This window comes from Pholcus phalangioides, unplaced genomic scaffold (genome assembly GCF_987345545.1).
Source record: "Pholcus phalangioides strain wild (caught in Gottingen) unplaced genomic scaffold, Ppha-v1.0 ptg000022l_1, whole genome shotgun sequence".
In the NCBI taxonomy this organism is placed as follows: Eukaryota; Metazoa; Arthropoda; class Arachnida; order Araneae; family Pholcidae; genus Pholcus; species Pholcus phalangioides.
Window position 1 is genome coordinate 4,475,471 of NW_028301615.1, and position 27,626 is coordinate 4,503,096.

The 27,626-nt window shown below is 38.3% G+C and overlaps 1 protein-coding gene across 1 annotated transcript in view; it reads left to right on the forward strand.

Moving 5' to 3' along the window:
* The first annotated feature begins 221 nt into the window (after window positions 1-221).
* LOC149069381 (flavin-containing monooxygenase 5-like) overlaps window positions 222-27,626 on the forward strand; it is a 48,299-nt gene continuing 20,894 nt past the window's right edge. Inside the window, exon 1 of the mRNA XM_089249438.1 lies at window positions 222-905. Within this exon, the coding sequence (XP_089105564.1) occupies window positions 282-905 (624 nt within the window). The 5' untranslated portion in view covers window positions 222-281. The remainder of the gene's footprint in view (window positions 906-27,626) is intronic.

Genomic DNA, 27,626 nt, shown 5'->3' on the forward strand with positions numbered 1-27,626 from the left:
TTCACTCAAAATGGTTTTTTTTGGTCGGTTAAGTATATAACGTTCCGGTTTTATATTTTGTTTTTCTCCATCCCTCCACACTTCGTGCTTTTTTTTTCTTCCGCCTTCTGCGACCCGGAAAAAAGTTTACGGTTCGAGACTCATTATGGCGAGATGAACTTGTTTGACCGGCCTTTGCCACCAGTAGTAATTGACCGAGATTTCCGCTGCGTGAGGACGTCAGAAAGAAGTCTGAAGAAACTGAATTCTGACTTCATTCGGCAGCTGCGATTCCGAGGAAGATGCCGAAGATTTGTATCGTGGGAGCCGGAGCCAGTGGCCTAACGGCCATCAAAGCCTGCAAGGAAGAAGGTCTGGATGCGGTGTGCTTCGAATGGACGCAGCATCTCGGAGGCCTGTGGCGTTACCGTGAGGATGACGTTCATGGACTTGCATCCGTCATGAGATCCACTATAATAAACAGCAGCAAAGAAATGAGCGCTTTCAGTGATTTCCCGCCCCCTCGAGAATATCCGAATTACATGCACAACTCCAAGATGATCCGCTATCTCGAGCTGTATGCAGAAACCTTCGGCCTAGCCGGCTGCATAAAGTTCGGCCATCGGGTGAAGCACGTGCAACGGGCAGAGGATTACGATATCACGGGACGTTGGATCATCACTGTACAACGCGTCGGGGATGACGAGCCCTTCCGAGAGACATTCGACGGTGTCATGGTGTGCGCGGGGCATCACGTCTTCCCGATAATTCCCAAGTTTGCTGGCCAAGAGGAATTTCTAGGAACCATAACGCATACGCACTCCTACAAGAAACCCAGTGGATACGATGATAAGCGAGTTCTCGTTGTCGGAGTCGGGAATTCAGGCGGCGACGTTGCTGTCGAACTCAGCAGTGTAGCTTCACAGGTATGTATGTTATCTATTCTGCTATCTCATACCGGGTCGCAAATGGGAGGGGGGGGGGGACCCGGATACTGGACCAGTGGGGATGTCAATTTCAACTTTTCCTTCAAAATTACAAGGGGCGCCAAAATGCGCACTTGCTCCAGTTGACCAAGCATCTAGTTGCGGCCGTTTCGTTTAGAGCTGAACCTAACTAGTGTTCTCAACTAAAAGTGAATATTGTATGGTCTATTACTCGCTGCGCATGGGTGGAGATACGATGAGTGTGTTCCGCCTCCCCAAAATTAAAGATGTGTGCGAGTGATCTGATATACATATGTGGAAAAATATATTGACATCATCGTGCCTCCAGCCCTATCTTCACCTATTTCACTGCCACAATATTTTAAATTGAAACGGGGGTGGGGTGAGTGAGATCGAATTCCATGTACGTGGTTGCGTTGTTTCGAACGCGCGTCATCTATAGCTTGAGATGGCTCTGTTCAGACCAAGGCTTCGTTCATACACTTAGAAATTGTCTCCTTAGAATTCAGTAAAGAGAAATGTGCAACACGACACTCACAAAAATGTCGAAAGAAATTACTTCTACATGCATGAAATCAATTTCTATTGATTTAGTATGCTTTTTTGAAGGTTAGTGACTGGAAATTTCTCTCGAAGAGAGCGATTTCTTGTGCCGCCTTCAAAGGTCGATCCAGCGTACGCCCCTGTTGGTGATACATATACTACTCTTTAACCGTACATGCACCTCGTATACATTCCTCTTCGGAATTTCAAACGAATCGGCACATGCCGGAATATGTGTTCTGAGTGTATGTGTGGCCTCAAGTATCTATATTGTAGAGTTGCGCTTGTTTCGTGTTCACGCTGCCATCTGGCTTCCATTTTCTGAAGTAAAGATAGAAATGCTTGAATTTTCATGTTTTGTCAGTATCGTGTTGTAGGCCTGCCCAGGGCCGCAACTAGGAGGGAGCAGGCGGGTCTCGTGCCTCGGGCGCTTTACCAGAGGGGGCGTAAATTTTATTCTCAAACTTCTCCTTCAACATTACAAGGGGGCGCCAAAATGCGCACTTGCCCCGGGTGACGAAGCATCTAGTTGCGGCCCTGGGCCTGCCTGCTCTCAGCAGAGAGACTTTCAAATGGAAGCGGCTCACATTCGTGCCTCGAAGCTGGAAAACCGAAGAAAACCAACTTCAGCTGACCACCACTGTGTCGTCAACTGGGTTCGAACGTGGACCCCCGCGACGAGAGTGGTGATACGTAGAACAACACTTACCAGCATGCATCAATAATTCGTTAGAAATTCCCGAGAAGAATGTGTACGAGGAGATACATGTGCTACATATAGTCTAAGTCAGGTGATAGACCTGAGTTGTGCTCGGTTTGAAAGTCTGAGTCAGTGGTTCTCAAAGTGTTGTCCGCGGTACCTTGGGCTGTCATTAATACAATAAAGTGGTTCTTTGTTTTACTATTTTTTGGAGCCGTGGATGCAAGGAAGCTGCGGAAGACTAAGGCTGCGATTATAGTAGAACAGGCATCTTCAACCCGTTGCTCGCGAGCACTTGATCAACGTTACAATACAACATCTTGTACGAATTGCATTCAAGAATGTTAAACTTGCTTGGCTAATGTTAAAAAGGGCTTCTTTGGATGATGGGTACAGGCAGTGCTCACGACTAGAGAAAGGTTGAAGACCTTTATAGTAGAGTGAAGAGGTAAGTTGTACGAGAATTGCCATTAGGGAGGAAAAAATGCATAGGGTGGAGGGGTTCTGAAGTATAAGGGTGTGATGATGCCTCCACAGAAGAGGGAGAGAAAGGGGAGAAACACGGACCAATCAGCAGATAACGAAAATCCCTCGCCTCGACATTGGGTGCTCCTTCTCTTCCTCTCGAGTATGTGGGGTGTATAACAATTGTTTTCGTTTTGTTGGGTGGAGCTCGCGATTTGAAAAAATTGAAGATCTCGGTCGTAATAGAGGAAAGAGAGGATATTTTCTTTCTGGTTTTCCTTTTTTCTTTTTATTCGCGATCACAGCCGGTTGGACCGGCAGCCAGTTCTGCGGTTTTCAAACTTCGAAGCGCGAATTTGAAAAAGTGTCGCACCATTAAGAACATGAAATTCGAATAACTCTGGCATCATAAATACACAACACGTTCTGGCATGTGCCAATTCTTTAAAAACAAATATAATTCCACAACAGAGGCAAAATGCCTATAACAAATATGGATGTAACACATTTCTAAAATACAGCGACCTTCAATTAAAAATGCAATTATAAAACTGAAGATTACATATACATGGTAAAATATAATACAATGCCCATAAAAAGAGTTTACGAGGTGCATGTTAGGTTAAGTAATAGCCAGTGGGGACGGAGCCGTGGGTGCTTAGACTCCCCAGAATTAATTCGTAGGTCAATTTCTCACTTGAAGCTGAGGACGAGCACCCACGGGTCTGAAATACTTCCGAAGCTTGTCCTTGATCGTCGCTCAAATACGAATAGCTTTTTGTCTGGACCGTAATTAGGCTGAGCAACCGAGGCCCGAGCCAAATGGAGGCCTCACAAAAAATTCACACTTATTTTTCATAATTTTTTCCATTTTAGGGGGGCCAAAAAGGTACGCTACGGCCCTGCTTTTTTGTATAAGTTTTTATACACAAAACAATATTATGTAATATTGAACAATAACCAATGAAATATTTTCATCTTGTTAAAATGCCTTAAATCTAATTAAATTGTATAATTCGCAACAAGTTTTGCTCAAGAAAAATCGATTGCACGAGTAAGAGGTGATTGACGTATTGAAATGAACGATTTTCACAATCACGGATGATTTCGCCTGATATTCTTCCATTGCATACCCCCCCCCTCTCTCTCTCTCTCTCTCTCTCTCATAAGACAGGTCAGTTCGAACCAAGGTTACTGGAACACGCGCGCCAGCAAGTGAATACGGGTCACCATCACTCGTACTCATTTAGTCCTATCGCTATTATACCTGTCGTCTTGCGAAAGAATATGAAAACTTGACATATAATCAGTGGCGTAGCCAGGGGGGAGTGATTGTTCCCTCAGTTAAAGTTTTGCCTGGATTGGCGCCTATTCTCCTTAATGACTTTTGATTCCTGAAAAGAAAAATCAGAAAAAAATAAATTCTTTAATTTCTTCCTCCGTTGACTGAGAGGATGAATACCCCTAAAGAGGTCATTCAAGTATTACGTCAGCATCGATGGGGGGTTCCGATTTGCTGACTGTTGATGACAAGGGGGAAAGGGGGTTTGGATAATGCTTACGTCATCAACCACCCTTTATGAAAATAGGAAATATTCTTAATGGCACTCTCTCTCTCTTGAAGTAACATTTCCCCATTGATAAGTGCCCTGCAAAGCCACTTTAGTGATCTCTAAATGTTTCACAGATCACACAAGTGATCAGTAATTATGTGTCGTGGATGACTTGAGCGATGTAGAACCGCACTGGGGGGCCACTTAAGTGATCTGAAAATGTGCCACGGGCCGCTTAAATGCTCTGGAATTGTACCACGGGACACTTAAGCGATCTGTAAATGTGCCGCTTAGTTCATTTTTAGAAAATTAGGTTTGAGGAAGACAGGCCGCATCAGATAACCCCAGGGCCATATTTGGTCCGCGGGCCTTTATGGATTCATCATTATATGGATTGGAGGGTGGGTCACAATTAAAGATAAATTTTGAGTTCATAGCCTTCAAATAACATTGAAATTAACAGAAATTGATTATAATAACATATAAAGGTATTTTCTTCCGAAATTTCGATTTAAAAAAAAAATTGTTTGCATTAAAAAAATAAATTTTTGATCGTCGGGGAGGGGGGCACGAGCCCTCCCATGGCTCCCCGTGTACATCTCTGATCTCACCAATATGCGTTAGGATTCAGAGGAGCATAGCTTATGACGAAATTTCGCTGCAAAGGGGGGGAAGGGGGTCCAAAAGGCTAAAAATTTGCTTACGTAATACTTGAACGGCCCCTAAGTGAGAAAGATAAGAAATTTCATATACAGGCTTCCTCTTGCAGTTTCACTGTGACTGTATTTGTTCTGTTCATTCGAGAGAGAGAAGTAAAGGAACTTAATTACTGTCATTTTTTTAAAATTTCTTTCAAGCTCTCCATCTGAAAGCACGGCAGGCCATTTTATAAAAAATTTGAACCGGTGGGGCACCAGAAAAAAAGGGCAGTCGAAGCGGAGTAAGCTCCAGTGTGTTCGTACAAATGACATAGTAGGCGAAAATTTAAAATTTTAATAAAATTATTAATTAATTAAAAATTTTAATTAATAAATTATTAATTAACAAAAATTTTAATTAATAAATTATTAATTAACAAAAATTTTAATTAATAAAAGTATTGACTAATAAAATTATTAATTATTAAACTCGTTAATTAATTATAACTCTCTCTCTGTTAATGCAAAACAAGGAGGGTGACGATGTACAAATTTGAAAAAAAAGCATAGCAAGAAATCTATCACAAAGTTTACAGAGCGAGCTGCAATCAAAAATTATGCACAATTATTAACAATATAAACAACATGCGAGTAGAAAATTATTGCATGTACAAAAGGAGGGATGGTGAAACACATGCAGAACAAGAGTGTATAAAATTTGCAAAAATAGATACATGTATACACATACTATTTACAATAGATACATGCATAAATACTGCAAGAATGCACTAAATAGGCAAAAACAAGAGTGTGTGGCATGATCGGAGAGGGTTGCGTGGTGTTGGTATTGATTAAAAACAATATAAAAAAAACATGCGAGGTAGAAAATTATTGCAAATACAAAAGGAAGCAAGATGACATTGGGGATGCACATGCAGAAAATTTTAACGTTTTTCAAAATTTCATCTTACGTAACGCAGCTTCTCCTAAAAAGGCGTTGACATATAATACCCCAGATCTTGATAGGTATTTTTTATGGCTTGTTATTACGGTATGGCCCCGCTTGAGAGTGACTATTGGCTAATTTCATCACAAAGAAATACTGTGAAAAATAGACGCCATGACATTCTCCCCTTCCCCCACCTCTCTAATTTTCACAAACATTTGAGATTCAATAGCGACTGAATCACTCTTCAAGTATTGTATATTATACAATACTTGTCTAATACTTTGAGTCTCATATAGTGGGGCTCAGTATACACGAGACATACTCAGTTTACTCATAAAACTATAAATATTAATGCTAAAATATTTAGTTTATTAGACGCACAACACATCAATTGCACATCGTTTTCATTTCAACTGGAACCCAGAAACTCAGTAAAAATTTCATTTCTGTCGACAGGATTTAATTTTTTTTTTTTTTTTTGTATGTATGTAGCAAAAGACGTCACTGAAATTAATATTTTACAAATATTATCGCCAGAAAGACAATTTTTAGTATGATTGTAAACATAAACATTCAGCAAGCTCCAAGCTGACTCCTTTAAAGTGGGCTCTAAAATGGATTGTTTATTGCAAGTTTTTGAGAACTACGGAGAAACGCGGCGACCCATAAACAAAATAGTTTACATTTGTCGAAAGGCAACTATACTAGATGTACCGAACATACTACTTTTTCGCGTACTACATGTTCCTTCCGAGTTTTTGCATTGCTTCGTTTCCCAGTGTTATTCCGAAGCATTTGCAACTGGTCTGCTGGTGAGAAACAAGGCCCACGTCTCCTGAGACGAACCAGCTTATATCCCCTGCCTAGGGGGACAGAGCGGGGGGCCATGGTTGGTCTGGAGGTGAGAAACAAGTAGCCTATATATTCGATTCAGCCATTGTGATAGTTCAGAATTGAACTGTTTAATGTGAATTTTGATTTTTTTTTTTTATTACGTAAGGTACGTTTCATAAAACCCTCGAGAAAGTTTATCGGATACATATACATGAGTTCGATCTTTCATTTCCAGTAGAATTTCCTTTGATTGTGGTATCTTGCTTGCTAGCTGGCTGCGTGGAATCAGCATTTCTTAATTTCTGAAAAACGAAATGCCCCTTTCCCTTCCTTTTCTCTCTTGAACGTAAAATGAAAATTTTGACAAAAAAAAATCTGGATTTATGAAAGAGTGAAACTTGTGATGAAATTAAATATGCCGAGTTACTTTTGGAGACTTGCAAAAAAAATATGTTAAAAATAAATCTGAACATAAACAGTATTGTTTGCAGAAAATCTTACGAATTTGTTTTTAATTTTCTTTTTTTGTCGTATGTAAAATAATCGTAAGAATCCTGAAATAAAAAGATCAAAGTAAAGGCAAAAGTCATCATTGGATTAAATGTATCAAAAAATAATCTCATATGACCTTTCATTGTTTTCTTCATATTCAGATTACTTTTAAGCATAATCCGAAAGTTAAATAAAAACTATGTAGGAATCACGACTAAATAAAAACTATGCCGTGATTTGGTCTCTCGGAAGCAAACGGTGTTCTCTCTTCACTGTATTTTTTTTCTTCATTCCCCTCTCTTCAGATCTGGAGACCAACCAATGTCCGAATTTGAATGGTTTTGTGCTACTACACTGATGTTTATCTACGGGGTGATTATAAAAAAACTATCCCGACATATGGGCCCCTAACTATCATACCATTCACAGAAACTGAATGAAATTTTGGCATAAGGTATTTTGAGGTATGCGCTCAAGAATGATATGGAAAACAACAGTGTCACTCTAACAGTTACGGTTACAGTGAGAAAATTTCGAAAATATCAAATGGCAACACCAAGTTTTTTGTATTGGAATGCGATCTCCATACTGAAAAATACTAAATAGCGTTGGAATGGCACCTGTAGCACGAAAATCCCCGGAGCTAGACAAGAAAAAAGGACTTTGCCGTGCACCAGAGCATTAATGTTCGTTTCATTCGTCACACCGTTTCTTCGGCTGAGATCCCAGCCTGATTAATCCTCCACAAGGTCATGTGGAAAATTTGTGAAACACAATAAAATGCTTTATTTTATGCTGCTTCTCTGTCCTTATTGGTTGGCCTCACTTTTAGCCTATCTACTGCCGGTGATTTTCATGCTACAGTTGCCGTTCGAACGCTATTTAGGGTTTTTCACAATGGAGATCACATTCCAATACAAAAAACTTGGTGTTGCCATTTGATATTTTCGAAATTTTCTCACTGTAACCGTAACTGTTAGAGTGACACTGTTGTTTTCCACATCATTCTTGAGCGCATACATCAAAATACCTTATGCCAAAATTTCATTCAGTTTCTGTGAATGGTATGATAGTTAGGGGCCCATATGTCGGGATAGTTTTTTCATAATCACCCTGTATATTGCTCTAAAATTGAATGTTTTAACCCCGGCATCTGATGACAACCCGGTAACTTTAGATCCTTTCTACTCGGAGGATTATTTTACTAAATCGTTTTCACTTTAATGAGCATAAAAAAAATTCAATCAATTATCATATCCTTTGCCTCGGCCATCCTCCATCTGTTCTTTTCGTCCGACTATTTTCTTTGACTCCCTTCATATTGGTAATGTTTGAAGTTGAAGCTGCTTCAGGAAAACAAGAAAAGGGCTTTGCCCCACCAGTGGTAATTTTTTATCTTCACTGGTGGGGCAAAATCTCCACCAATTAACATGTAAAAAAAGGCTTGAGTCTCCAGCAAGATTCAAGAGGCTTAGAGAGGAAACAGGCAGTTTAAAAAAAAAAATTTTTTTTTCCTGTTCGATATTTGCGGGAAAAAATCAGAAATCTATGTAAGAGATTTTTATTTCTGAATTAATTCTGTGGATGCTCTGCCCCGTTCTATAAGAGGGTGTGACAAGGTTGTTCTACAAGAGGGCCCGTTCTACATGACGGCTCTGACGCCACTGATATCTTCGATCCTCCCATTCAGGATCTCATCCTCCGTTTTCGTGACCAAGGTGCCCTTTCGGTTCTGCGTTTATTCAGCCCATCTTTAGGCCAAAGAGTCTCGCTTTGGGGGGCTTGTTACTTCTCATCAGGCATATTATGGAGCGGCCCTAGAGCACCCTCCATAATATGCCGTATTAGGGCCTCCGCAATTTATACATTTCGCAGGGTCCCTTCCCTTCACCGTTCCACAATCCGCAGACTGATACATCAAATAATTGTCCTTCTACCTACATGAGGTTACAAAACACTACTCTGACGCAGTCATGGATCTTTTAAAACTCAGTCGCGTGTTTTGTCAGATCTTTCAGAAACAAGGAAATTATGTGAAAAAGTAGCTGAAGAAATACAGGGAACCTCTCGATAATGGACACCCTTGGGACCAAAAATTTTGTTCCGTTTTATTAACGGGAATTGTCAATTAATAGATAGTGAAATGCATTGAATCCTGTTGATGTAATTCAAAAAAGTGTCTATTAACGGGAGGTATATCCACTTGAGGAGAGTATTCGTTATGGGAGGTTATATATATATATACTAGGGTGGCCCTTATTTTTGAAGTTTTAATTTCAGTTCATCCATCCCCCATTTTTTTTTCCTTTTATTCCAAGAAACAATTTGTTGGAAAAAACAACAAACTCATTTGTTCAAATCAGAGTTTGGGAACCTGTGCCTCATCGCGGTAGAAGTGGGAAGCCAGTGAGTGTCAAAGCGCTTGAAGGTAAAGCATTGTCACTTCAATGGCGAAGCAGGTCGTAAGCTTGCGCCAAAGCTGGAGGGATGAAAACTACTCTATAACTCACTAAAACTACAATTAGAGCACTTAGTCCGGCTATTGCTTTAATGATGGTTTATAAAAATTGCGTTATTATCCAAATAAAATTGATTTCAAGTCCAGAAGAAAATAATAGTAGACCCTCAGGATTAGACCAATTCCAGGGCCACCATTACCAGACGCTGAGCCGGTTGAGAAAATTATCTGTGGGGCTCCTATATATATATATATATACGAGTTACGAATAATCCTCGTTCATTTGTTGTATTACTATGAATAATCTTTGTCATTTCTATAGTTGAAACATGACTATTTTGTTCTATTTTTGTAAAAACAAAAGTAATTTTTTTATATTACCACATACTCCTTCAAGCGCGGGGCCGCGGCCACACACCACTGAGGCGATTCTGGTCAATTCAATCTTCTTCTTCAAACCGAGCACAACTCAGGTATATCGCCATGGGCAATTTACTACCTAGTGAGTTGCACCGGAAGTGTAAGTGTGTGTACCTAATAGTCTGAGTGCGTATCTAATGTTGGTCAATTCAATCGAATACAAAATATGTATGTTTAATAAATAGCCATGGTGATTGGCAGTTCATTTATGGTAAAAAAAAAATTAAAACAACATGGGTCACCCTCTATGCTCCTACTCCGCTTTGTGTGAGCCATGACGTCAATTGATAACATCTTGGGGCAGTCATCGGTCAGCTATACATATACAACGCAGTCCAATGCCTGAGCTAGGCATGGGAAGCATGTGGAGAAACAAAAATTTCTAATTTTCCTCTGCTTTCCTAACACGGACTGTTGATCTGAAACAAAATCATTCACGTCTAACGCCATCCGGTCAAAGCAAAGCTAATGCATGGCAACACTACTATCACAGACCATTTATTTGCGTCTGAATGGGGCTTTAAAGGGAGGGGGCTTTCTCTGATGATAACTAATACTGAGAGTTAGAAAATTTTAAACGGTGCAATACTCTTTTGAAGTTCTCAGTGCTCAAAATATCCAAGTTTTATAGATTATGGCCTCTGAAATTCTCTAATAAACTTTAAACTATGTTGAAATAGGCATTTATGGCACGGAAATTTCAAAAACAGCATTTTCACCAAAAAAGTTTGAAAATAAGCAAAAAAAGGCATTTATGACATTTCGCTTGAACTTCCGTCTCATTTCATTTTCAAAAAAATTTTAGCTTTTTTTTTAACTAATTTATCAGAAGGCCCTTCTCAAGGCTAAATTACTTAGTATTATCTTTTACTTACGATATTTTTTTGGAGTTTATGGTTATTCTATCTCCTTTATTTCATCTGGAATCCAATGCATATTGATGCAGTTTATTCTTCAAGCACCTTGGTGGGTGCAGGCAGTGAATTGTTCGTTCATGTGGTGCTCCACCTTCAGCCGGCCTCTCGCCCACAGTCTGCTCTAGTTGCTGTCCGAGCCAACTACGAGTGTAATTATGGCTTCTAATTTGAGAAGTGGTGATAGAGATATTTTTTTAATTGGCAGTGAGTGTCACCAAATTACCGAAAGCAAACTTCCATTTAACAGGCAAATACTATCGGTGCTATTTTATAGTTTACGGGAGGTTAAACTGTCCCTAAGGAAAAGTGGGAACGTAGTAGTAGTATGGGCGCGAATGCCCCATTTTTTGGGAGAAGGCAAGGATTCCTACAAGAACGATACCTCATTGTGTAGAAAAAATTATGAATATGTACTCTCTTATTGGCGCAATCTTCAAAAAAATGCCGTCATACGTCAGACACGCAGAAAGAACATGAACGTAAGTTTATATCAAATTTGAATAAATTATTTGACATTACTCACACTAATGCTTTGGAAATTATAGAAATTGAAGAAGACACAAAATTTTTACTGAGTCAAAGAGAGCCGGGAGCCGAGGGCCAAACAGATCTTTGAGATATGGACGGTTCTTATTTAAAGTCACAAGAAACATTCCGGTATCTCAATGTTGTTAATGACACAGCCGAAAGAGGGGTGAAATTGATGCAAGATTTTAATGGGCTCTTAACTGTGGATGAAGAGCAGAGAAAATTTCTTCTCCAGTGTGCGGAAGACCACAGAAAGCAGTACCCTTACTGCAAGAAGGCTACTCTTAAACGAAAATTTATTTAAATATATTATTAAAAAGTGAATTTTTTGTTTCATATGCCCTTTTAAAGATGCTATTCCATAATTTTATAGCAAAATTATGCAATTTCTAAATATGAGTAATAAATAAACATTTTCAAATGCTTAATTTTTAGCAAATTTTTTCTCCTACATCTTCATTTAATCAAGCTCGATGAGGCACGGGTTAATCTTTATGTATTGAAAAAATATGTGGTATACTTTCATATTATGGTAAAAGGAAAAAAATTGAGGGGTGGGCGTTTAAAAAATGTTAAGTAAAGTTTTCACCATTATAATAAGGGCCACCCTAATATATATATATATTTCAATTGATTCAATGGGAAATACGGAGCCCTGGAGAGAATCGGCAATATCCGATATTGTCAATTGAAAAATAAAGCTAAATGTGAAAGCCTCAAAGTAAACTATAGCCTTTAAATGAAAAAGTCGAAGAACAATGGCACGAAAACACCATCATGAAATAAATGGTGGGAGAGGGAGAACCAAAATATTACTTAAGTGCTTAGGGCCTTCAAGTGTCTTAATCCTGCCCTGGTTACAGCATTTATAGAAGTAATTGTAAAACAAATCTCCATAACGAAATAGTTTTCAAAATTTTCGGAGGAAATAATTTCAGCATTGGTGAAAAAAAAAAGTATTTCATGACAATTCAAAATTAATGAAAAATTCTAGTTATTGCAGATTAATACATATACATTAATCTGAAATTTCAGAGTTAATGATTAATCAAAAAATTAATTTATAAGAATTAATTCAAAATAATATTTGATGAAGAAACAATTGAAGAATTAATAATAATTTAGAGTAAAAATTGAATAAAGTAGAATTTCATGAAACGGACCCTATTGTTATTATAACGGACGTCATTCGTAACGGATAGTTGAAAAAAAATTGTATTAATAAAAAATGGTGTTTAATTTGATGTGACGAGATTTCCGAGCGAGCCATTATTCATCAATATCGTTGTGTTATTTTGCCAGGCCCGCAGCCAGGAATTTCATTCGGAGGGGAACCACTTTCATTTCGGGGGGGGGGGGGAGACCAAAGTGATAGAACAATAGATTTGGCCATCGTTTTCTATTTTTTCGGCCATTTTTTCACATTTCGGGGAGGGCAGACCCCTAAGTCTACGGTCTTGTATGTTACGTCAACATGGATGCACTGCACGACTCGTACCGCTCTCCAGACAGAATAATTAAGATTAATTCAATTAAATGTTACGGTAAATGTGCTGCATTGGAAGGTTATGCATAATTACCGATTATTTCACATAATCACCGACCTTTTTGGCAAGTTTGATGAATATAGAGAATTTATCACATTTATATCGGTATAAAGAGCCCCAGATAGTATTAGTGAATGTGATAATTTTTGTAATATTTTTTTTAAATATTTTTGATAATATTTGTCATTGAATTTATAAGATTTTTCGGACATGATGCATAAACTTCAGTTTAGGACCAAGAAGATAGGATTCAGTTAATAAAATACAATTTGATGAGATAATTTCACTCAAAGCAATTTCTTTGTTAAATTACGGTTGTTAGACTTACTATAAATTAAAATTCTTTACTTGAAAATTGATGTTTAATTTTGAATTTCAATTACCTGTTGCGGTTCTTATTGGCTGACGTCATTCATCACCGCCTTTTGCACTGCACTTTGTTTCTTTGCACACGTTCTAATTCTTCGCCGCATAATTGTGGGCATAATACGCAGCAGTGCAAACGATCCACCCGTTCCGTCATTATTCTATGGTCTTTGTATTGAAAAAAATAAAAATGATTGCTGCACACCGGGGCCCAAAGGCGCCGCCTGGTTCCAGACATCGTGGGAAGCCATTTTAATATGTGTTTCGTGTTCGATAACATTTTCAACGCTCTACTGTTACAGGGTGGACAAAAAGTCCGTAGGAACTTTAAAAATTTATAAAAACCGGAAAAATAACCGAAATAAAAAACGGTTCGGAGGGTTAGCATCGCTAGGTCACGGGAATTTTTTTGACAGGACAAAAAACTCAAAAAACATCTGATAGGTGGCACTGACGTACACAAGTCAAAAAAAACATACGGAAATAACGAACGGAATGCCTCCAAATTACAGCAGTATGTGTTCCCCAGCAACGGCACAGTGCAGCAGCTCCACATGAACGGATTGTGGATTAGGAGCGCAAGTTCTTATAACCAAAGCTGTATTAAAGATAGTCTCGAGCCGCTTTGCTTTTAACCGTCTCATTTGCATATTTCCACCGAAGTCGCTCGTACCAGCACCACCTATCGGCTGTTTTTTGGTTATTTTTTCCCTATCAAAAAAATTCCCGTGACCTATCGATGCTAAACCTGCAAACCGTTTTTTATTTCGATTTTTTTTTCCCCCGTTTTTATGAATTTTTAAAGTTTCTACGGACTTTTTGCCCACCCTGTACTTAACCGTGCATGCATCTTATAAACATTCCTCCGGAGAATTTTTAACGATTATATTAGTACATGCCGGAATGTGTATCGCATAAACGAGTGGTTTATGTGCATCGTCAGACGTCTGCTTCTGAAGGTTGGAAAATATCACACCATCGGGTGTAATAGTGAGTTTGGCTTTGTTTTATGATATCACAACCGAGGATAATATCAAATATCATGGACGAATTCGGCACAATGTGTATCTGAGCAGTAAGGTTCTGATCGTCGATGGAAAGCGTCGTTTGAAAAGAACCAATGACACGAATTTGTGAATAACCAAATCCAGTTAGAACACTAATATTCGTTGTTAGCTTTGGTGATCCCAGATGGATCCATGAAAGTCATTTGGCTTCCTGTATCAACTAGGCATTTTATTTTAGGACCCATGATTCGAACATCTTTGCACATTTTATCTAGTGGAGTAGCTTGGTAGATATTATTTACGTCAGTGGCATGTAAGGATTTTCGGATGGTTTGTGGACACGCGTCAGATTTATGACCAAATTCGGAACAAGAAATACACTTTGGTCCTCGATGTTTCTCTGGACATAGTCTATAAATATGACCATTTCCATTGCAATTAAAACATGTCATCTGCTTTGATTGCCTAGGTGCAGGGCCGTCTTAAGAGCATCATGGGGCCCCGGGCCAAATGATTTTTTTGAGGCCCTACCAGGCAAATTCTCAAAATTTCAACTAATTCTCATTTTTGTGAGGCCCCCGGGTGGGCCCATGCGTTAAGACAGCACTGCCTAGGTGTATGAAAGTTTCGAAACTCGGGTTTGGTTTTTGACTGCTTAATTTCGGGTCGCGCTTGTGGAATCGATTGTTTACGTCAAGAGCATTAGTTGGATGATGAAATCCAGTTGAAGATCGGCTACGGCTTGTTTCATTAAATACTTTTTCATACATCATTAATTTTGTTCTGAATTCGGCAATCGTCTGGCACCCATAGAGTAGAAATTTATTTGCTGGTAAATCAGAAATACCTATTATAGAGTATTATACAATACTCTATAATCGACGCATCATCGATAGTACCATTGCCATGGCTAGCTAATTCTCGAATAGCTATAAAATATTCGGAAAGGGTTTCTGACGGACGCATTTTCCGTTGCTGAAGTCGTCTATGCAATTCAGCACTGTTTATCTTCATGCTAAATTCCTCAAGTAGTGCCCCGTTTAATGGTTTCCACGTGGTTAGCCCTCTTTGGGACTGCACGAACATTTTCGCGGGTCCTACAAGGTTTCGTTTTACGAGCATGATTTTTTGTTGTTCGTTTAGGGAAGGAAAAAGCAAAAAATTCTTCTCCACTTCTCCGATGAAAGTATTATAATTGTGAAAGTCTTGCACATTCGACAAAAAATTAAAAATTTCGTCGCAAATCTGTTCCTTTGTTTCTGGGATTTCCAAATGCAGGGCATTTCCGACTGAAATTAACTGGGACAAATTAAATGATTCAATAATTATTTTTTTTCGTTCGGGAACATCAACATACGAAGGAAATCCCTTGAAAGCTCGCTTTTTTCTGCTGCTTCGATCGAAGGGTTCGTCAAAAATTATGTCATTTAAGAGCTTTATGATTGTAGATTTACCAAATTTTAGAGAAATCTCCATTTTAAGAAAATACTGAGCTCAAACAGTCTGATGAAAAAAAATCGGCAAGTAATCCTGAGGCACACACACACGCGGAATAGCACTTGATTTTCGTCTCGTCAACGACACTTCACTACACAAGTCATTTATCTAGGCGATAGTTGGGTTGAAAGGACGAGCCCCCAAATGTGGGGAATGATCACTAAAACACCTTTAACGGGACACTAAGACACACACTATTCTGTTGATCTTGATTAAAAATACGAAAAAAATAATAAAACAAAAGCGTCAGTCCGGGAGGCCACGTCGACGTCAGCTCCTTACACATCGTGAGAGGGCGCTCTTATCTTACCGAGAGAGATGGACGTCTTCCTTCCTACAGAAATATAGTGAAACCTTGCCACAACGTTACTCGATACAACGACAAATCCCTCTACAACGATATTTTTTCAAATCTTGCTCAGAAATATCTATATTCGAATGTAAAACGGCTGCCTCTCGATATAACCATAATCTCTCTACAATATTTTTCCTAGGTAAACAGAATATCGTTATATCGAAGTTTCACTGTAATTCCAGAATTAATGGAAAATTCAGAAATTATTAAAAAAACAATTCGAGATATGATGGAAATTCAGAACTATTTCTTTCTAAATGAAAATTTCCAGAATTTATGAAAGAAATCATTGCTACTGTAAATGTGGGTCCCCTCCCCAAAACGCAGAGCCCGGTGCGACCGCACCTGTCCCACACCCTTAAGGGCGGCTCTGATTCTCATAAATGTGGGTTCTTCACAGAGAAAAATACACGGCCTCCATTTTCTAAACATTTATTACGCGCACAAAACATACAAGACGATCACACACAGATATAACAAAAAACGCGGCCTGTCCTGCCGACTTCTCCCGTCAAACTCCCGGTTGCCAAACCTAATCTTTACAATACTGATTCCCCTGCGTGCCGCAGCGCCATCTACCGGTAAAAAAAGAACTTTACCTTACAAAAAACTTTATTGTTTTGCAGTATATTCAATGACTATAGGTGAAATTAAGGTGCTTTGATAAGGGCCTTATTCTAGTGGCTATAGGTGAAATGGACGACTTCAGTGATGTCACGAGCTTCGCGCGGAGACTTTATGCTATAGACGGTGTTGGTAGGATCATACAGCAGAAAATTTGACCGAACGTGTTCGATAAGTGCCTCTTTCATCGTTGAAACGCGAACAAAAAAAAGAAATAAGTGAAAACACGAAAAAAAATACTCAAGTGAATCAAAACGCGAACAAAAAACAAAATTGATCAAAACAACGAACGAAGCAAAAAGCGTGTTACTTCAGATTTCATAATCTGACACATTCCCACGTCATGTCAACACAGTGTGAACGTACCTACAGAAGGCTCATAGGTGGAATTTATATCGCACGCATTTCTACGTGGTCCCACGTCACGTCAAAGTAGTGTGCACGGATTTTTGCGTGTTACGTCAGATTACATCACACAGAGTTTACCACATCACGTCAGCACAGTATGAACGTACCTACAGATGACTTCAGTGACGGAACTTTATATCACACGCATTAACGTGTGGTAACACGTCACGTCAGCATAGTGTGTTTCGACCTTTATGCCGGTTTCGTGTTGTAATGGTGCTCCCATACGTCCTGCATATTTTGAAGTTCAAGTGAAAAATGTGTAAATTTTTCGTGTTTTTTCTTAAGTATCGTGTTGAAGTTCTCTGCAAATTTTTTTCCGTCTGATGCTTTCACCGTCCAGCTAATAACTCTTACCATCTTTCGGATCTTATCGCTACATCTCGTTCAGGAGTGTCTTCTTGGACGACAACCTATAATGATGGGGGGGGGGGGGAGGGGGGGAGGGGGGGAAGAACCAGCCAGATGGAAAATTGCGATTTTAAAAAAACAGAGCTAGTCGGAATGTTTCAAATTCTTTTATTCTTTTTCGGAGATAATGAGAACCGATATCTAAGAAACTCATTCAAAAATTCACACGTGCTTTTTTCATAAATATTATTTCTTTCAATTAGATCAATGTAAATGCAGTTGGAAAAAAGAATGAAGTCACTTCACTTTTCTCACGTCACTTACCATATTTGCAAATGCTTATGGATAGACATCTGTTGACGGCCTACCTGTACTCAGAATAACATTCGTTGTTTTTCAAGTAATTGTGAACCAGTGTCTCAACATATTAATGTTCTATCTGAGATTCCTCGAGACATTAAACTACGCTTTTTGAATAAGGTTCTTACTGTGTTCTATGGAAGAGGGAGAGAGAGAAAAATATCTCTCTTCTTTTCATCTAGTTACTATTACTACAAGATATACGGAAGACTGGATGTTGTGAAGATATTTATTATTTGAGATGTTAATTTTTTTAAGGAAGGAAAAAACTCATCTCTGCCTCTACCGGGAGTCGAACCCGGGTCCCTCGATTGCCGGACGAGTGCTCTGGCCACTAAGAGGGACCCGGGTTCGACTCCCGGTAGAGGCAGAGATGAGTTTTTTCCTTCCTTAAAAAAATTAACATCTCAAGTAATAAATATCTTCACAACATCCAGTCTTCCGTATATCTTGTATTAACAAGTGGAGAGCGACATTCAGGTCATAGTTACTATTAATTGTGTCTAGTAAATAGTCAAGCCCCTGCATCATAAGCGGGTACAGGCTCTCCGAACGAGGGAGGTGGTAGGATAGTGCAGTGGTGCGCAAACGTTTTGAAGCGCGACCCCTTTTAGACCAAAAAATTTATCGCCGACCTACATAGGCTGACTATATGTCTCGGTTTTCGGGAACATCCCAATTGTTTGCCAGTACGCGTGCTGTCCCGAAAGCCCTTTTCGGAACGCTTATTTCCTGATTTTGATTAGGCGATACTGACTTCCAAAGATATTCAATTTTTTTATATCATATAAATATTTACTTTGTTTTTTGATGTGCTTAGTGCCCCATATGCAAAAATTGAAGTGTAGCGAGGTGCATGATCTCTCCTCGATTTTCGTATATAGGGTGATTAAGAAAGAATAATCTGATTTCAAAATGATTCTATACTTCAAATCGACCATTCACAAACATTTTCTCATAAAACGTAGACACATTTTTCCCCGTATATTCACATATCACTTATCATTCTATTGTGTTTTTAATTTTTAAGAAATATATAATTTTGAAAACGGGTGATTCTCCCTAAGTCACCCTGTAAAAGTACTAACTTGATATCGTCCACCGCATACCAGAAGCACCGAATGTACAAATTTTCCTTTTTTTTAATCAGCTGTTTGGGTACCTTGTTTTGCTATCTAAGTTGTGCCTGAAACGCGAATATAACACACGTGTGTGTTTCGATAGGGCATTATTGAAACACGCGTTACAAAACATTTTAGGAGAATAACTTGCATAGAGTAACATGGGTAGAGTAAACATTCGAACGTACTTTTTTCGCAAGGACATTGCACATTTGTGATTCTGGCATGACGAAGCCGATAATATTGATTACTAGCTATAATACCCGGCACTGCCCGGGTTTTCTTCAATGAGGCTTTTTGGATCATATGATATCTCCCTCTTTCTTTGAGGGACATACAAACCGTGTCCACGTTAACCAATGTGGTTTCATGAAATAAACAAATCTAGATTTAAACAAACGTAGAAATGAATTTTTTTTTTCCTTTTTTCAAGGGGCACTGGGTATTTCGATTCCCTCCCCCCCCCTAAACTTGTAAGTTATCCATCTGCCTATTTCAGCTTCCAAAAATGCTTAGTTAAAGCTGTGGAATTTCTTTGATGTACTTTATGGGCCCATAATTAATTTTAAAACAATCTAAACTATATGAATTTAAGCAGTTGAATATTAAAAGACAATACAGACACATTTTCATTTTCGAGCTTGAAAAGTGGTAAAAAAAAAGGTTGAAATCAATGTTATTGCATGAATATCCAACACAAAAGTAGGTCCGGCGAATTACTTCATATTTAATCTTCTGGGATTCGTATCTCTAAGCGAACTCAATATTTCAAAAATTACTGGGAAGATTGAAAAGTGACAAACCATTATATACATACACACTGGCAGCGTTAAAGCAGGGACAAACCATCGTAAAGGCATATACACGTCTGAAACGCATTGCTGGGGAACCACGGTAACCAAAGTAAACGTTCCGAAAATGATTTTTGAGGCCCAAAAACCACTGTTGTCCGAAAGTTTTTTGCAAATTTGGGTATTTGTGTTGCTCTGACGAAATTTTAAAGTAGCCTGTCGTTCAAGTCGGATCCCATTTGGTATGTATGCAAAATTTAGCGACGATCGCTCCAAAATTGTAGATTTGTATAGAGAACATACACACAGACAGAAAATCAATTTTATGTATAGGCCTATAGATAGATTGTACAATAGGGTGGAACGAAAAAAAAAATTTCGAAATCGCCATTTTAATAGAATTTAAAATATGCTTTTATGTGAGGAAATGCCATTCCTAATTTTGTTCCCCAAAATTCAAACTTCTTGAGATTCCTCATCGCCCCTGAAGTTTTACGCACGTGTAGAATTCTGTAACATGACACCGCGGAGAAGGCTTTCCCCTTAACACGTGATTCGTTCAGTGACCTCGATGTTTTTCTCTTGTTTTCAGTATTCATTTGCAATCTTACCCCTTAACTGAGAGGGTATATAGCAGTCGAAATGATGACCAGAAGCTTTTATTGTTGTGACATTTTATGAAATCCTAAACAGTTGGATTCTCGAGTCTTGCCCACCTATGGCGATGTTATGCTTTGTTATTTGCTGACTCAACGCAATATGAAGGCACAACAATCAAGAAAAGATCCAGCTATTGCAGACATTCTTGAAATTATCGTGTCAAAGATAGAAAATATTTGAAAAATTACTTCAATTCCTACGGTTTCTCCCCAACGGATATGCAAAATTTTCAAAGACTTTTATTGTAAATACAAGAATCTTCAGGAAAATATGAGAGCAAGGAAAGATTCTCAAGCTTTCAAGTTGAACTTAAAATGTTTTCATTTCGTTCGAAGCACGGAAATTGTTCGACATTGCAGCATGCAAATGTGATTTTGAAGACTTTAAGTGTGACAAGTTGAGAAAGGTCCCAAATTTAGAGCGAGATTTCTTGCAAGATCAAAGAAGTACCCGCAAGATGGCCCCTTGGTCGAGTAGATGTCCTAACAACGAAGAAATTGAAAAACAATGAACGAAGGAAAATGAAAATTGTATCCCATTTGAAGTCATCTCAAGAAGAAACGGCGGAAACTAGTTCATCAACCACTGAAAACTCATCTATATCCAACGATTCTGAGGAAAGTGATCTGTATGAGCCAAAGCACAGTTTACCGTTGAAGTTAGCATTTCCATCCACAGTACTGAAGCTGGTCCATCAATCGGTGCCGAAACAAGTACTTCATTTGCTTCTGAACAACTCCAAGAAGCAGTAGATCAAGGGATATAAAGTCATCAATCCTAGACTTTTGAAGCAAGATTTTGATACGAAGGAATTGATGGCGATCGGATGCGACGGGACTGTTACCAATACTGGTTATAAAAATGGTGTTATCAAATTAACAGAGAAAAAAATAGGCCATATCCCTTGCAATGGCTTATTTGTCTTTTTCACTTGAATGAGTTACCTCTAAGGCATGTTGTGAAGCATCGAGATCAGTGATTCCCAACGTGGGTGTTAACGCCCCCTGGGGGGGCGATGGAATGTTCCAGGGGCCGGTAGAAGCTACGGGTATAACATGGGATCCTATGGGTTAGATTGTGTTTGGGGGGATGGGAGAAAAAAACTTCTACGTCCACCCAGAGAATTTATTACTCTCATTACTCTCAGATGAGAATCTCATTTACAAAAACTACTTCACCAAACACCAACTCTTGCCGTATCGCTATATTGCAATTTACTGCCATTAGTGAGATGGGTTGGAAGCAAAGGCGCTGTCTATCGGTAGTCGCCTAGAGTTTGTTAGGGAAAATATCTTATCTATATCCTCCCTTGGGTTCGAACCCGGGACCCTGACAACAACCTTCACGATGGTAGACGAGCATCTTACCACCATGCCACTCGAGCGCTGTTCTTTTACACTGTTTTTTTCGGGCACTGTTACAAAAACTGGGAATCAAGAGAATTTTGAAAATTAGAAATGAAGGATTATCAGAAGCAGGAATCCGTACATTCCATGTTTCGAAAATAAACTTTTCTGCTAAAGACTATTCGGAACTATGTGCATGGGATCAAGTGCGAGTGACTGAACCACCTATTGTAAAAAATCAGCAAATGGACCCACATAAATGATCCGAACCTGCTTTTCCATCTATACCGAATTTTCCGTCTCACACACAAGCAGTTGAACGGTGCGTACGACTCGTAACTGAAGCACCTCTTGCTGTGTCAACAACCGAGGGTCGTGAAGGCTTCATTCAAGCCAGAATAAAATCAAGGAGTACTCTTCCATCGTTTGAAAAAAAAGCGGACTATTTTGCGAAAAAGTGAAATGTAACAACAGTGGGATAACAGAAGAAGCAATAGAGGCATTCTCCTTGTTGACACCTATATCGTCAAACTATGTTCTTTTTGTAAATTTGGAACATGGTATAGTTTTGGCCCCACCTCACCAAAAAAAAGGAGTTTATTTTCATCTCCCTCTATCAATCACTATATTCGGAGTGCTTGAAAAATTCTCCTTTCAACTGCCATGACAGCTGCAAATAAGCTTGTCAGTTGTAACATATATTGAAATCTTAACTTTTGTGAGCATTTCTCTGGGTTCCTCACAGACCCTGAAGGTCGAGCAAAAATACTTTTCTGAGTACACATTGTAAAAATATTTTTAAACATAAACGAAATTGACAATTTTTAAAAAATATATATATATTCAGTTTTGCCTCATGTACTGAATAACTTTTAAATTAAGTGTTTTTCTTTTTTTTAGAGAATGCTTTTTAAAAATCGTCAACTTCGTTTATGTTTAAAAAGATTTTTATAATGTGTACTTAGAAAAGTATTTTTGCTCGACCTTCAGGGTCTGTGAGGAACCTCAAGATATTAAAATATTTTTCTAGATTTTGGTACAACATCTTAAAACATTGAAAGGCGTCTTTTGAACACTAAGGCAACATCAATTTCTAAAAAAAGTGAAAAAACACCCTTTTTCGTTCCACCCTATTGTACAAGTAGAATTTGTTAAAATCACACTATCTGATACATGGTAATTAGCTCAACTGAATAAAGGCGTTCTTTAGTTTTGACATATTTTTGAATAAAATGAATTTCTTGTTTGGGAATTTTTATTTTGGAGAATCTCTCGCGACCTCGCTAGTTGATTGACCAGTCGCGTCCCACTGGTATAGTGAACGGGGAGGGATAGCCAATTCTTTTACCTCCACCCTTCCGCCTATGCTAGTCATACAAATTTTTTAGGGAAAGATGGAGGGCCACCCCCCTCCCTGGTTCCATCTATGCCCTGCATTTCGAGCCGTAGGACTGTATATTGCATTATATAACTCTATTTATTATGACGCATTTGATGAGCTATGGGAAATGACTTGACCGACTGACCGAATCCAATGTTGAGAAACTCGACTTTTTTTTTACGTATTTCTCGTCTTCGTCCCCCCCCCCCCCTTTATAAGTGGCTCGTGTTCGTTGAAACACGCTTCACTGAGACGAACTGGCATACGCGTGAGAGAGAGAGAGATAAAGGAGGAAAAAGGCGATGGCGGTGGCACACAGGCAGAATAGTACCGAGACCCGACCTTGAGCTTACGACCTCAAAACATCAAACCATAAAAAAAAAAGCTAAAAAAGAAAAAGAAATGTTACATAAACGAAAAAAAAAAACAAAAATTCGGTCATTCATGACACAACCGCTTTTTCATTCTTTGCTTTTTTTCCACTAGCGTTTTATACGTTTGTTATGATTATTATTACTATTACCTAATGCTAATTACATTCTGATCTGAATAACCTAATGTTGTGTTTTTTGTCAAATGCTTGGCTTCTGGCACCCAAGCACTCATTAGCCGTAAGGATGGTAAATTCATGGGAAGGAAACCACGAAATACACAAGAAATTGCGAAATCTTACAATATTATGTACTATTTAGGCTAAGAACATAGTGGGAGGGCGAGCAAAGCAACGAATGAAAGGGGGGAAAAACGCGGGAAGAGTATAGCACAGTGTTTCCCAAACTTATTTGCCCAACCACCCCCTTTCCAAATTAAAAATTATTCATCGCCCCCCTGGAAGCGACGTTGAAAAAACTGGAAAGATGCCGTGGCAAATTTCGATTTCTTTTGCATCAATATGTTTAGATAGCTTTTACTTTTTCGTCCTGTAACTAATAAAAAAGGTTCATCGTTGAAAACAATTATAAAATTACAGTATTTCATTACAAAAAATTAAATTTTACCGAATGCTAAATTATTAAAAGATTTTATTATTAAAGATTTTCATATATATACTAATTACAGTCAGTGATGTTCGCATCCGCTTGAAAAATGTTAATAATTTTAAGATTTAAAAGAAAAAACTACAAATAACAACACTAATGAGAAGGGTGAGCCTGATGTGCCACCATTAGTTTACTAATGCTAGGCTGTATTTTAGTGAGCAGCATTCTTAAATCCCCACGGTTGCATATTTGCAGTTGATTTCTTTTTTTTGTCAACAAATTTGTGACTGCGCTGAACCCTCTCTGTACTAAGTACGACGAAGGAAATGCAATTAAAAACTTTTGTACTATTTCCCACAATGCGGGAAAAAGTTCGGGTATTTGCTTCTGCAACCAGAATAATTGATAACCATCTTTAAACTTAAATTTCAGTTCCTCGTTTAATCCTATTTCTATCAATTGTTCTTGCAAATGAGAGGATTCCTCTACTACTGTATATGAAAATGGATCCAAAATCCATGCGGGTATTTTCATTTGAAGAATGTCTTTAAATCTTTTCTTGAAATCGTCATGGAGAGCATTCAAGTGCTGGCAATATACAATTAAATCCCCCGTTTTTTTTGTGACAGAAGATAAATTTGGAAAATGGTGAAATTCTCCTCTCCCCAATTTCGCTTGAACAGATTTAATTTTGCCACAAAGGCAGAAATGATAGATTTTGTTTTAATCAAATTGAGTTCGTCACCTTGCAGCTGCAGATTTGTCTCATTAAATTTACTGAACAAGTCTGTCAGATAAGCAAGGTCACTTTTGGCATTGATTAAGTTGGCTCGTAAAGTGTCGTCCTTATTTTGAAAGAACTCCAGAACTGAGTCTTCAGTAAAGAGCTTGTAGAATCTGTTTAAACAGGATCCTTTCGACAGCCAACGAATTTCAGTGTGAAGCAGCAAATGATTGAATTCTTCATCGTTTTCGATGCATAGCTGCCCAAACAATCTGTTGTTCAATGCATTACTTCTGATTTTGTTGATGGCTTGAATAGCATAATGCAAAGATATATGCAAACGTTCACTCAAATTTTTGGCAACTAAATGTTGGCGATGAATGACGCAGTGCACAGTGAATAGTCTGTGAATAGTCATAGCACACGTCTGGGACCACTTCTTTCAAATATGCGAGAAGGCCTCTGTAGCGTCCTATCATCGCTGGAGCACCATCAGTAGCTATTGGTAGGATATTGCTCAAAGGGATTTCTTTTTCTTTGAAAAACGTTTCCAACACTTTAAATATGGACTGTCCCTTTGTATCAGTTTGCAAGTTTTTAGCAAACAGTAATTCCTGACAAATTTTTTCTTCCTTTATGAATCGCACATACGCAAGAAGCAAAGCTTCATTTCCTGGTAATGTGGATTCGTCGAGTTGTAAAGAGAACTGTAATGATTTTAAATAATGGCATAACGAATCTTCGACATCTTTAGCCATTTCGTCGATTCTTCTTTGAACTGTGTTATTGCTCAAAGGAATTTTCTTGATAATATCATAATCTGGCTTATGTGGCACTGTACGTATTACCTCACTTATTGCCGGTAGAATTAGTTCTTCACCAATAGTATGTGGTTTTCCCGATTTTGCAATAAGTAAAGCAATATTGTAAGAGGCTTGCAGCCCATCGTCATCTTGTTTGGATGCCGTTGAAAAAAGTTCCTCTAGTTTCCATTGTTTCAAAAATCTTTCTTCAAGTGCTTGAAAATAAGACAAACACTTATCTTTTTTATCCGCATGAACTCTAATCAAGTCTCGAAGGCTTCATAGCTTCATTTGATAAAACTTTTTGGCAAATCAGGCAAATTGGTAACGTATTGCTTTTGTTGGTGACTGAATAAAACCGTAGTTCAAATATTCGACATTATATTGCCTACATTTTTTCTTAGGTTCGGTTGCATTCTCTGCAAAAAATAAAAAATAAAAATAAATTAAATAAAAACGTATTTTTTTAGAGTAGAGAGAAATGTCATACTTTGGAACTATTCTAATAAAATAAAAACAAGATATTGTGATCGCGTTATCCCTTTTCAAAACCAGAATTTTTCGCATCAGTTATTTCATTAGAATATCAATCATATCATGTCATCTGCGCAATACATTTGATCTAAAACTGTGGATGTGCATCTGAATGTTGGCGATGAATGACGCAGTGCCCAACGAATATACGTCTGGGACAACTTCTTTCAAATATGCGAGAAAGCCTCTGTAGCGTGGTCCTGGAATATCCTAAGGATGCCAAAATTAAAATTTAGTGAAAAATGGGCTATAACAGGTAGTGAAGAGATCACAGAGAGCTGTGAAAAAATTTCGAGGTGACGAAACAAAGCGTTTAACTTAAATATGATATGGAAAAAGTGTGACTATATGTTCAGAATGCGGCAGAACTGCCCATAGAACCTGTGTAATTTTAATGTGTAACTTACGTAATTTCAATGCATGGTTCCTGTGATCCCATGGCCTGCATGATGAGAACTGATCTATAATTTTTGAGGGGAAAAAAATGTAAGCTGTTATTTCTAGCAGCTATAAGTATCCCCCCAAGGACATCACTTTGCCCAGGGCTCACAATGTCAGACAATTCTGCGTCTACCAAGACAAAAGGGAAGCTCGCTAGGGTCCGGAGACTGACCTAATTTATAAAAAAAAAATTGTTCAATATAAATTTATTCAAATAATTAATTCAAGATCCCTTGGATGGATTTCCGTTTCAAGCATCATTGTTTATTATACGTGCTTTTACTTTCCTGACATGACAAGAACAATTATTTTCTTAATTGGTCATTTATTTTGGTGCAGTTTGACCTAATTGGTCCTTGCGCCACAAAAATCGAAATCCAATCCAATCCTCGATTCTGGATGAGGGTGGGGTGCATGAGAGGAGGGGGGTGGTATTGTCATTACGTGGGTTTATTCTCCACTCAACATCAACTTGCAAATCCGATATCAAACTGTCAAATTACCAAACTAAATTCTTCAAAAAATAATCAACAAAACTTTCTGTGCAATTAAAATTTGTTAATAATATAATTCAGTAAGTGGATAAAACTATATGCCATAAAATTTAATCAGTGATTTCTTATTAACGCTCAAAGCATTCACCAATCGATTTACGCATATATAAATTAGTTTCTTATAATGAACCGTGCATCCCTGATCATTTTTGTTGCCCCGCGGCCATTTTCTGCACACGGGAACTAATTAGACCGGAATCTACAGTTTACTGCCGGTTCCAAACTAGGCATTCCATTTGTTTTGTACACATATGAAGACACAGGTTTCGTTTCGCCGAAAGATAAGTGCGTAAACTCCGGAGGGGGAAGGACTTCCTGTAACCATCTTATCGTCGTTGTTGCTCTTGTACCTA